Source organism: Alligator sinensis, unplaced genomic scaffold (genome assembly GCF_000455745.1).
Source record: "Alligator sinensis unplaced genomic scaffold, ASM45574v1 scaffold611_2, whole genome shotgun sequence".
NCBI classification, from domain to species: Eukaryota; Metazoa; Chordata; order Crocodylia; family Alligatoridae; genus Alligator; species Alligator sinensis.
In genome coordinates, this window is record NW_005841869.1 from 947,981 (window position 1) to 961,087 (window position 13,107).

Below are 13,107 nucleotides of genomic sequence, written 5' to 3' on the forward strand. Positions count from 1 at the left end.
ACGTTGCCCCTGGACACTGCCTTTTTGTTCCCGTTGTCAAAACGGAGAGGAGAAGTGCAATTTTCCAAAGCACTTGAGAGAGGTGGGCACCCAACAGCCAGCAGCTTTCAATGGGAAAAGGGCACTTCGCTTCCTTAGCTGCTTTGAAAAAATCCCACCCTTCTTCTCCCCCAGTCTTGGACCAAAACACGCACATGTGACTAGTGCTTTTGGGTGACTCAACTTTTGGCTGCTCACCTTGAGACCCTTCAAAGCGGCTTGATTTTCTGTGGGTTGCTTCTCAGCCCTTCCTGGTAATCAAGAGCTTTTCAGGCGTACGGGGCTGGGCAATCAAAATCAGTCATTGCTCTTGGAAATCAAAGCCATCGGCATTTATTTTAGCCTTTGTCACACAGTTATTTTTAAGTGGGCAGGAAAGCGATGCATGGCACGGCAAGCACGACTCAGGAGCTCAGCTCTCTCCCCCTTATTACCAGCCAAGTAGCTGAATACAACTGACCTACTTGTAGGATACAATTCCTATCTCTCCTTTTACTTCCGAACATGCTCCCACTGAGAAAAAGCCGCATAACAAGAACATCGGAAAAACGCTGCCCAACGAGGAGCTTTGTGTTTCGCTGTTGGGATAATCTGTGCAACGTAATGCCCTCGAATGCAAATGGATACACGATTTGCCTGGAATATAATCTCCTATTGTGTCTTGGCTTCTCCAGATAAACCCCAAAATTTGCGCTTCCCAGATACAAGCTGGAAATAATGAGTCATGGTCGTTTTGATTTGAGAAAATGCACCACTGACTGAAGAGCAAACTGTGCCATTCATCAAGTTATGAATCATAAACATGATTTCAAATGCAGACAACGGAGTCTATTCTTCTAACCAAGGTATGGGGGATTTCTATGAGCAAACGTCCTTCATGTTAATGGATGTGATGGGCCTTAATAACAAAATTTAACATTTGCAGGGAGTGCTTTCCGTCTTAGTTGCTAAAGGTGGGGAAGTGATATTTTATTTCCTTTATAGCTGATAAACCCCAGGCAGAAACTGGAAGCAACTTTTCCACGGTCACAGCTGCATAGCGACTGAATTTGGAAGGGGGCTTTGGAGATTCCCTGTAGCTTTCTACAGATAACGAAGTCACAAGGCATCTCTTTTATTTCCCTGTTGGGCTCCGAGTATACCCCTCCGGTTTCCCAGATCTTGTCAAAGGGATCATTTGGTCAGCAACATGCAGAGCTACATGGTAGTCACGTACAACCCAGCATGACTTTATTACTTTGAGGAGAGCTTGAAGCAGTCAAACGATCACCTTCAGGACTTAGCAATGACTTTTGCTGGAAACGTTATAGTGCATCAAGGCAGGAGGAAGGATACGGCATTGTAAATATGTGCAAGGGGGTATAAAAGCAGAGGGCCCTGGGGCTAAAGCGAAGTGCCGACAAGCTGCCGTCTGTCCCCCACCTCTATAACAGCAGCGCTAGTGCATGCACCTGCAGGACAAGAGCAGGGCTGGCCAAAAACGTTCCCTCCCAAGCCGCCATCTGACAGCTGCCAAGCAGAGCAAGTGCACACATCTGCAAGACCTTGCTGCTTGGCGTGATGGGGCTGATTTGCAAGGCATCGCAGTGCAACCCTCTAGCAAAGCTTTGACTCGCATCTACTGTTTATGCCCGAGAGCAGCAACTTCATCCAGGTAGAAACGCACCTGCTGTAACCTGCTTGCAAACAGAAACAAAGCTTCCCCAGCTTTCTGGGACTGAGGCGGTGCTATCTCCATGGCAGAGATGGTGCAAATGAGCAAACTTCCCAGCAGTAGTTCTGCAAACAGCACCGCTCCCCCTGGCTGGGCTGGAGCAGGGGTCAGGCTGGATCTGACCCACTAAGCCATTTGATCCGACCCGCGGCTTTGGCGGTGACCAGTGGCAAGGAGAAGTGGTGGCGGAGAAGTGGTGGCGGAGGGCACTTTCTCTATGCTGCCGTGGGAAGAGGTAGCCGCAGTTTAAAATGCTGAGCTATGGAGTTAGAGCTAGCAGGGTTACAGGAGGGAGAGACACCAACAGAGCCTGCCTGCGAGACGGCTTCCTCTGCCGCTACTTGCGGAGGAGCAGCATAGAGGGGAATGACATCTCCAGCCTTTGGCAGCGCAACGTCCCAAGGATTAAGTGACTCACCTTAGGTCACCCAGCAGATCAGTTGCAGAGCCAACCACCGAACCCAGGAGACCTGCCTGCTCTTTCTATGCTCTAGCCATTAGGGAGGATCTCCCCGGGTCTACTAAAAGTCCCCTGAATATCTACCAACTTCCAACAGGGATTGGGTTGTGGTTGGGACATGGAGGTGAAGGCTCCATCCAGAACAAAGCTATGGATAAGAGGCATCCGTTTGTTTTCAGCAGAAAAGGCTGCCCCAGCAGTCGCACAGAGGCGCTTCCGATCCCAGAAACAGCACGTGGCTACCACACGTGCACCACGCGTGACACCCAAGCGCGTGGACATCATTGCCGTGCTCTTTCAAACAGGCCGCGCTGCTCCCCCCTGCTCCCTTGGCATGCTGGAGGAACTCACCCATGCTTGCGATGATGCTGTGAACAGGCAGCCTGGAGGGACCGTCGTAGGCCCCTCGCCCCGCAAACCCCTTCTTCTTTTGCTTCTCCTCCTGCTTGAATATGAAGGCGGAGTTCTCCTCCTTGGTGATGTTGATGTAGAAGCAGGTGTCCGACGCTGCCATGATGTGCCGCGGCCCGGGGGTCAGCAGGATGCTCTTGTTGTCTTCCCTCCTGATGCCTATCAAGCAGACGCCGTACCTGGGGCAGAAGCACAGGGCGGGCATTCAAGGCCGGTCGCTAGAGAAAAGACTCTCCGTGTGCTTTTGCAAACGTGCCTTTGGCCCGTGCTTCTCGCCTTCTGCCCTGACCTCCGGCACTGAAAGCAGAAGCTAATGCACGCTCCTCCTGGCTCCTGCTATCCCGCTTTCCAAACCGACACAAATAAATCCACACCCCACCCTGCTTTTTACCCAGAGCACCACTTCCCCCCACATGCAAGACTTTTTCCAAAGTCCCCCCAGGCCACCCTGTGACCCCCCCACCAATGCATTACATGGACCAAAACACTCACGGCCTTTCTCAAAGCCTCAGGGATCCCCCCACTATGGGACAACATGCCCCCCAGGACAAGACCTTTCCTCCTGCACATGCCAGCACTCAGAGGCCCCAACCCAGGCTTGCTCTCACTTCTTGTGTGCGTGGAAGGCAGCGTACGTGAAGCTTTTCCCTTCATACTCCATGAAGAACTTGCTGTCCCCCATCCGGATGTGATAAACTTCATTGCCTGAGCAGCGCCCGTACATCCGTTGCCATTGCTCAGGGGACTCCTGGCCTTCCCTGTAGCCGAGGGAACAAAAGCCTGCTTGTTAAAGCCTTGCCATGCCCAGTGCTACCACCCCGTGCTCTCCAGTGGGGTTCGCACCCATCACCGGGCTATGCAAAAGCCTGCTGCAAGACCAGTTTGCATTTCAGACTATGCAAAAGCCTGCTGAAAGGCCAGTTTGCATTTCAGACTATAGCGAGCAAAGGGTGGGATGAACAGCTGTTCCTCTGGCCAAATCCAGATGTTCCCTTGCACACCTGTATCAGTGGAAAACCAGCAGCCAAGAGAGGAACTTAAGGTTGCAAGTGTCAAGTCCTGCCCTTCCAAAACCCATGCCCCGAGGTCTTACGCTCGGCAGAGAGAAAAGGGTGGCTAAAATAAGGGACTTGCTAAGCAGCTGTGTTCCCTGACCCAGACACTTCCCAGTCACGTAGACCTGTGCAGCAAGTCTCCTGGGGGACGCAGGCGCACAGTAACGCTGGTTTTGGGGCCCTGATCATGTGTCCGCTGGTGCGGGCTGGGGCTGGAATGGGCGCGGGAAAAGTAGCTCAGTGCAACCAAGCAGAAACGCCCTGGATTCAGACAGAAAGAAGAGTCACAGCATCCAGTCTTTGGAGGAAAAGGAGGTGGTAAAAGGAATAATCCCCCACGCCTAGGGTTGCAATGAACTCACGTGCTCACCCCTCTGCCCCGGCAGCACCAGGGCCTCACCGCTGCGCACGCGGGGCCAGCAAAGGAGCGCAGACCATTTACACCACCCGGGGACAGCGTCATTACCAGGGATCCTGGTTTTCTCCAATTTAAAAAAATCCCCAACTTTCGGTTAGAAAAAGCAGCCCCAAATCCATTTTCCCATGGTTTAAATGAAACGCCACTCGTATATAGATCTATACATAGTGGTGTTTCATTTGAATCATGGACAAATGTGGATTTGGAGGTTTGTTTTTCAACAGAAAGTTGGGGATTTTTTTCAATCAGAGAAAACCAGGATCCCTGGTGATTACTGAGAGGGACAACGAAGGACAGGAGCTCTGGCTGCATTTTAGGCCCGCCCCAGTAAGACGGTGGCAGTGCCTTTTCATGAGCTGCCAGCACATCCAAGCGAGAAGTGATCTCATTTTAATTGCCGATTGTACACGCCTTTGTATTTAACGAGTGCTCCTAAGGGGAGCCGCAAAGGGCAAATATTAGCAAACAGTCCTGAGCAGGGGATGGGAGTCAGAGACACGCTGGAGGCTTTATAACCCTTTGACTTCACACGGCTTTGAATTCTGTATGTTGTAACTTGGCCGTGGAAAAACAACCCGCTCCATCAAAGCGTGTACTTAGGCAGCCTGATTTATTTCTGGTTGTATTTTATACAAACTTGCAAAACACAAACTGAATTTGCACTTGAATTCAGCTTCCTGTCACCGTGCTGATGTCGGTGTTTTATTCCCAGGCCCCGCGAAGGCGCGTTCTCCAAAAGCACACGCTGCCTGGGGAAATGTGCCATTAATCACAGTAGCCGGTGCCCTTCACTCGGTAGTTTATTAATAACTGGGTGCGCTTGAAAGGGACAAATGAGCCGTTGCTATTTAGGGTGATGTTTTCCCAAGGAAAGGCAGGGGGACTGTGAGCCCAATCCCACTCACAAACCCACTGCACTGGTGTAAGTCCAAAACCCCCCACAAGGCTCATTGAACTTTGCTGTAACGGTCATAGGGACATTTATGTTTTATTTGCACTTGTGCATGAGATGGGATCATTCAGGTCTGTTTGCAGCTGCTTGAACGCATGGCTCAAAGAGGTTAAGTGACTTGCCCGTGAACACAGAGCAAGTCAGTGACACAGAGACTCCAGCATCACATGCTATGACCAGTTTTGCTATGCTTGCCTGGCTCCCCGGAGCATCACCGTGATATCCTAACAGCGTATCTGGGTGTCCTTTGAGATCACTACAATCATTAGCCTGCAGCCGCAGACTTTACCACAGCTGTCTTTTATATAATGCTCTCAGCGAGAGGATGTCTCGCAGAGTTTGGCCGTGACAGATCCATTGTCCAGCATGCCAAAGCATGCAATGAAATGTAAAGGGCAAGAAGGCAGCTAGGTCCGGCTTTTGCATTATACCTCTTAACGCTGCATGTAGCATCCTGCTGCACAGCGCAGAAGTGATTTCCTTTCTTTTCCTGTCTGGAGCCCTGCATGCAGCTGTCACCAACTTGTCACCTCTGTCCCTGAGAGGCAGAAGGCCCACGTGCGAGGTACAACCGCAAAGACTTATTTCTGGCTGTGCCGGCAAACCCTAATCACAGGAGCCTGCTCAACTCAGGCAGGACTCGCCCCCTGGGAGAACAGGTCTGCACAGGACTGAAGGCATCATCCCCGAGTACACGTGCATGGAGACTGGATCACGAGGCTGCCCCATCACTGGTTTGACTGGCACTTAGCTTTGATGTCTGGTGCAAACAGGACGGCTGGGTGGGAAGGGCCCGCAGCACCTTCACTTGCAAGACCTGGGCAATTGTAGGGTTTTTAGCATGGGTATTTGTTCTTAACCAGATGTTTCCAGCTGCTTTTGTCTAGAGAAGAAGCAGCTGTGGCAAGGGGCAAACACCTGCTCCTATCTCAGCAATACACTCCAGGGAGCCAACGTCATCTGTCATGGCCCCGCTTCGGCCAGCGCTTCTCACTCCTGACCCGCAATACCCCGGGGGTCCCAAATCCTGGCCCCTATTGGGTCTACCATACAGGCTGTTCCTGCCCTGCAGTTTTACCTCCTGGCCCAGGCCTGGGCACCCTGTTGATGTGCCTCAATCCTGGATACCTAGGGTCCCTAATACTCATGCCCTTGGCCTCTCTGTGATGGGCAGAGATGAAGAGCCATGGAGATGCTGCCATGCTGCCCACCCCAGTAACAAACACGGGTGCCCAAGCCAGAAGGCTCCTAACTCCTTGAGCTCCTCATCCGAGCAGAGGACGACCCCTTTCACTTGCACAGAGCCTGGCTGCACGATGGCTGCTCCCTGACTTGCTGCTGGATGCCCATGTCCTTCCATTCCTGTGGCCAAATGGGGAACATATCTATAAGCGGTAAATATACAGGCTGCATGCCCCAGCTAGGTGGGTCCCCATGCTCATGCCACCAGTTTGGCATGCACCCCTTTTCAGTGCAGACACAGCCCCAGCTCAATGGGTTGTGGTAGACAGAAAAACAAGTATTTGTTCTGGGGAGATCAGTGCTTTTAACTAGAGACGGGACCGAGCCACCGGGAGGGTGATGCAGATCCCAGGGGTGATGCTACAATTATTGATCATTACTGGTCTAACAGGTCCCCGGTCCAAATCAGGTCCCTATTGCAGTTGCCGTCAAACACATAGAGGACAGGCCTTACAACCGACCCAGGAAAGGCTGGGAGGCAGGAAGGAGGGAGATCCCATGGGGGGACGGGAGATTGAGGTGTGCAGAGGTTAAGTAGGTCTTCTGAGACTTCATCTTGTGTGACAGCGCCCCAAGACCACCCTTTCTCCTAAGGCAGGTTGAGCCTAAGGGACCCAGAGCTCAACTTTGTAGCTAAGTGTGTATTTTCAGATGGCAAATCAGGGTGAAGAATGGGAACAATCATGACAAGTAGCAAACGGGGATTAATAAGTCAAACCAGTGTACACTCACTGTCCCCGGGACGTGTGAACCAGGAGGGTGATGAGCGTGGAGGTTGCCGGACAGACGCAGTTCAAAGCCAGCATGGCGTATTTGCACTCTTCCTCGCAGACCACGTGATCTGAAATGGAAAAGGCAGTGCGATTACCCCTCTCCAAGCAGAGCTTTCATTTCCCTGCCTCTGGCAACTGGTAATTTCCTTGGAAGATTTTCAAGCGAGCTGGTTTCCAGTGAGAAGAGGGAAGGCTAGGGGAGGCGGCACAGCGTGTGTGACGGCTGGAGGGTTGTTTGTTTTACGTTCCAGCTCCAGCGGAGTCAGCACGGATTGATTAAGCACAGAAGGGGGCTTCAAGGAAAAGCAACTTGTTTTTACTAGGTACCAGGGATGCTTTTAGCTGCCTTGGGGATCGATGTGAATGGGCATGTACTTCCAGGTAGGGAAGAGAAAATAGACAAGCAGAATAGTATCCTGCCAAACAAGCCCTGTCCAACCCAGACAGCAGAGGCAGGGTACAACGAAAAGGAAGATGTTTTGTCTGAGGTCACTCTTAAGGGCCGGGTTTCACACTGGAAGCCTAATGAGCTGGATTAAATACTCAATTGTTCTCTTTAAAGGACAACTTAATTAGCTCCCAAAGTGATAGGAGAATGTCCTTAAATTGAGGCACCATCCTGCTACTTGCTGGTTCACGTGAGAGTTTGCCTGTAGAGACCTGGTGGGATCCCTCAGTGGAAGAGCTCAGGGGATAGATTCATGCCCAGCATATTTAAAAAAAAAGGGGCCTTGTTCCCACTTTCCTCAGTCACAGATGCTAAAAATCGTTTGTCAAACTGCAAATTCCCCCCAACAACCCTTGCAGCTCAGTGACCAGACTTACTGCCTTTTTTATGCAGAAACTCTTAGCCAGGTTTACAAGTCTGGTTGCATTTGGAGTTGGTAGGTCTGTCCCCGTGACCTACACAGACTCTCCTCCTATTGATTTAGGTAGCGACTCCCATAAACTGGCTGCAGATATTAATTCCCATGCTGAAAGAAGTGGAGGACAGATGTTCTAAAATGCTAGAAAGATCATGAAGCTAGAAATGACCACACACCTACTGCCTGTCCTGGCAACGGAGGGTTCAGAGCGGAGCCGGCAGCCGAACTGAAATGCACTGGAGGTGAAAAGCGAGGAACGTCCATGTATTCATGGCCCACTGGCATCAATGAGGACCTGAGTAATGCAGGCAGCTCTGACCCTTTAGATGGGGAGCCTGTTATACAAATAGATTTTTTGCCTATTGCTTTTAATCTTATGTATTTTCTTGAGTTTTGCATTGCCTTAAGAAACTCCATTTTGTGTTGCTCTGTAGCTTGACATAAATGCTCGACCTTTGTATGCTGTGTGTGGGAGAGAATGGGTGAGAGCGTGTCCGTGGAAAATGAAAACATCAGCTGGTGACTGGCTGAAGAATGCCGACAGATAAAAGACCAAAACAAGAAGAATTTGCCCCAGAACAGCGAGAGAACAAGGGCAATTGACCTTCAAGGACAAACACTGTGATAACACAGCAAAAGCCCAGAGGACTGGGTGAATCAACAAAGCTATTGTTGATAGCTTTGGGGCGAGATAGCTGAGATATAGCTTTGGGGCGTTGATAGCTGATGGGGCGAGACGTATCGATTTTGGGTCTTGTTCTGCTTGTCATCCTGCAGCATCAGTTTGTCTGCCGAGATGGACTGGCAGGAGCCTGGCTCCTATTTGTGATTAACCTGGCTGGCCACTAAGTTGATCCGAGCACTGATACAACTGGTAACGTATACCAGTGCAGAACAGAATTTGGGGTATGAGTGCGGTGGGGAGGGGGTGTATTAAGCGCTTAATCAACAAAAATGGCATCTTGCCTCCCTCATAAGGTCTCGCTCGTGATTTGAGCAATTGGCAATTTGTGTAACAAGCCCACACTTACACCGTACAAAACTCACCAGCAAACTTGACGTGGAACTTATTTTCAGGCTTGAGTATCTGAACGTAGAGGGGGCAGTTGGGGGCAAAATCTTTTACCGCCCAGGCTCTCAGGATGGTCTGATGGTCCTAAGGAAAGAGAAGGACAAGTACTATTCGTTAGACACCTCTGTGGCAGAGTGGGAAGTCCCTGCCCCTGCATGTTTTTTAGTTTAATTAAAAAGTGATATTCTTGCAATCACAGAAGGGTAAGCACCAGCAGGCTCTTCTAAAGCACCCAGCTGTTCCTGGCAGCTCCTAACACAGAAACATTAAAGTAAAAAAAAAAACCTGCGAGAGTTTTGAAATGAAATAGAAGAAACAAAAGGGACCTTTCCATAAGGGCCCCTTGAAAGCCTGGGCGTGCCGTTCTGCAACTGGAATTGAGTTGCTCTAGACAGAACCGGACACGGGCAACGCACACCACGGATACGGTGGACTCTGGGTTGCACTGATACTGGGAGGAAGGTAACACCAATATGTGCGCATGAACGTCTGGTGGGACCTGGTGATACGATCCATCGGAAATTGTGGGAAATAATAATTCAATCCGAGTCATGCAAGCTACACAAAGAGTACTGCCATGTGCTGAACTTATTCTGTTTCTAGTATCCAAGCTTGGATTCCTCCATGATGGAGAGTAAAAGCAGCGGGTCTAAAAAGAGGCTGAAAAATATCCCAGCATTTGCTGAGGAAATCACACCCCCTTATGTGCTCCCCGCCCAGACTGCGCTTCCCATGTCGCTCTGGGAAGCGCTCATACAACATCATCCCTTCATGGTCGCACGGTGCCTGAACCAAGACCTCTTAGTCTTGACGCCTGATCTTCTATTGCCACAGCCAAGACCTACGTCCACTAGCCAGGGCTGTGCTAGGTCCTGCTGTTACAAGAGGGGGCAATGCCTGGTATTGAGAAGCAGCTACAAGAGCCTGATAGCGAAAATAATGTCTTGTCCCACGTGTCCTTAAATGGTTTCCTATTATGTGCTGGAAAGCAACCAAGTTCAGTCAAGGAGTTACTAGTGAAAGAGAAGAAAAGGACCCAGAATAGCTAATAGCTCCAGGGGTCAGGAACCTCAGCTGGGTTGAACCAGACAGAGCAGGGTCCAGCATCCGAGTTTCCCACACCTCAAGCACCTGGGCTGCTGCTCTGTACTGGGAACTACATCACGGAGCTGAGAAGCCCAAAGCTGCCCTCGCCTTTTTCTTCAATGTTCCCCTGAACTGCGTCGGCATCGCTGGATCCAGCAAAGATGCTCTGCAAAGACGCTTGGGATGCGGTGCAAATACGAACAGTTAAAGTGATCACTGGGTCATTTCACCCTTCCTAGAAGACCAGGTGGGAGGATCTGAGACAGGGCTAGGCAAGGCCCCAGGGAATGACCTCCACAACACTTGCTCACGCAGAGCGAGCCTGCCACTGGCTTTTTGGCTGGCTGGGATCTTAGTTTGCGGAGAATTTGAGGGATTCGAAGCACACACTGGTTCCTGGTATTAACCTCCCAAGCCTGAGCAGAAGCTGCCCTGAATTATTTCTTAGACTTTCAAACTAATGCTCTCCTCCGGCTTCAATCCAGCCAGGTCTGAGAGCAGAAAAGTGCTTCAGTGATCCAGCCGGCAGCTTCTCACCCATTACTCCAAACCCCCCAAAAAGCCTATTTCATCTGCACTCAACTGGACAAGCACCGAGCATCGCAGAAGAAGGACAGAGTCGCTTGGCTCAGCACAGGCACCGAAGAGCCGGAAGGAAACATGCCGCACTTTGCTTTTCCTCTTCAAAACTTACTGAAAGGCAATTCAGGTGGTCACCCTCCACCGGAGCGTGTCTCTGACCCGGACAACTTGCACATGCAGGCTGCCAACCCTGCCCTGCTTGATGGATGGAAATGCTTGCACAGGCTGCTAGGACTCCAGCAGCCAGTGTCCTGCTTTGGACAAGGGACAGCACACACACACACACAAATCACAGCAGGCCATCATCCGTGAAATGCATTTTATCCCTCGCGTTTGGCCACGATGGGGAAGCGGAGGACATTTCTCCACTCTTCTCTGCTCACAGTTACCAGCTGAAACCTCTCTGCTCTCTGTAATGAAGGTGCAGCACAGACTGATGCTGGCACGGCGGGGAACTCTCCAGGAATGAGATCCTAGAGCCATTTATAGCTGCCCCTGGATATTTTTGGTGATTCCCAGAGGACTAAATCCTGAGGTCTTTACTGATTCCTTCCTCAGAGCGAGACTGGCAGGACCCTGAGAACTGGCTCCCCGGCCAGCCGCGTCCAAACAAACATTTCCTCTCTCATGACTTTCCTCTCGACTATCCCAGCTGAGGCCCTGGCAAAGCCACAGCCCTGTGTTGACGACCTCAGGACCAGCAGCTGTGGGCACAAGGACGGGGCTGGGATGCCACTATAAATCTGACCAGGAGTTCAGAGGAAGGACGATGCTACTCTTCTCCCCAGACACCCGTGTCCTGTCGGGTTGATTAGTGCGAGCAAAGATTCAGCCCTGAGAAAAGCAGACAAGGAGACTTTCCACATCCATGCAGAGCTTGCTTTCATCACACCCCTGGCAAGGCTGCAGCATGCCGCGCACAGGAGACTCACAGGCACACCTGGCCTGGACACACACAACGCTACAGCTGTTGGCGAGCAATGCTGGAAGTTGCTTGGCTGCACGGACACGGATGGGGAAAAACAGACCGGCCTTGTGTTTGAATGCAGCAGCTCTCAGCCTTTGCCTCGCTGGTTCCCTCTGCATAGCCTCTTACCCTGCACCGGAGAGGAGATCCCTTCCCTGCAGCCAGGAGTGTGTGTGTGTATGGGGGGCGGTGATCTCCTGATCCCATGCATGCAGGTTGTCATCACTGACCTGAGGTCTAGAAGCAATGTGTGTGTGACAGGCAACCATGTAAGAGGCAACCATTGATCCTCTGGATCATGACATATGCATAGGAGGTCTATGACCATCCCACCAAGACCTTGGATGCATGCGCCTAGGCAAGTGCACGGAGGAGTGGAGGCTGCCCAAGACCTGCTATCCCCCCTCTGCTATCATTGAGGCAGAATCCAAAGGAAAGAAATCAAATCCAGATGTTCAGTGCTTCGATGGCTGTAGCTTCTGCCAAAGCAAGAGAGAAGAACTGCTGCTGACTGCCTAAGACCCCTGTGAGGGTGCGTTTCTGATGCCCCTCAGCCTTTCACCAGCCAAGAAATACCCAACAAGGCAGTAGGGGCCAGGGTTTTGAGGTCCCCTATAGTCACCTTACTCTGGAGGCTGTAACACGGTGGTATTTTAGAGGAGCTACCCCACCACGAGTAGTCCCACCACATTGCCGCCAGGCTCTCCAGTCGGATGCAGCTTAGTCACACCCAGGACCAAGCCAGAAAGATCCCGATCATCTCTTCTGTTCATAAAACCAAGCTGTTCTTCCTGAGTTGGGTCAGTGCATTGGTAGACCACAGACTCTTTGCTATTTAACTTTTCCTGAGGATGACCCTCCACCCTGTCCATCCTAAACTTCCACCTGCTGCTCTTCTCATTGCCTTGCTTATGCATAACTAGGGGACCCCAGCGGTTAGAAGAACATGCCTAGCACCACTATAGACTAACCGTCCTTTTCTTGAGCATATTTCTGTTGCATGACATGAAAGGGTCATTTTGGCTCATGACATCAGCCTGAGTCTCAAAGTCCCTAGGTCTGATCACCCCGGCATCCCTCTTACACGAGCAAATGATAAAAGCACTGAGACACAACGGACCAGCTTTGCAGGGCTGGCTGGGGAGCTGCAGACAGCATGCTGCTAAACACACTGGATATTTTTGACACTTAGCAGAGGAAAGCCCAACCCATGCTCCATCCAGTCCAATATCCTGTCTCCAAAAGGGGCCAAAAGACTTCAGGAAAAGGTGCCAAAAACCTTGTGCTAGACCACTGCGGGGTAACTTGCTCCAGGGGAATGTATGAGTTCAGCTAGTGGCCATCAGTGAGAGGTTACGTGCGGTCCCCCCAGCTCCTGCCCAGCCACCACACCCCCATCACCGTGGTGGCAACAGAGGTCCTTTGGCCTGTGTTATGCAGGGGGACAGGCATGATGATCATAATCATTCC

General features: G+C 51.2%; 1 protein-coding gene across 1 annotated transcript in view; it reads right to left on the minus strand.

Moving 5' to 3' along the window:
* Nucleotides 1-13,107, minus strand: part of KCNT1 (potassium sodium-activated channel subfamily T member 1) — a 77,061-nt gene that overhangs the window by 28,103 nt on the left and 35,851 nt on the right. The window contains exons 14-17 of the mRNA XM_025193863.1: nt 8,978-9,086; nt 7,024-7,132; nt 3,233-3,382; nt 2,565-2,803 (exon numbers count right to left, since the gene is read on the minus strand). Coding sequence (XP_025049648.1) covers nt 2,565-2,803; nt 3,233-3,382; nt 7,024-7,132; nt 8,978-9,086 — 607 coding nt within the window. The remainder of the gene's footprint in view (nt 1-2,564; nt 2,804-3,232; nt 3,383-7,023; nt 7,133-8,977; nt 9,087-13,107) is intronic.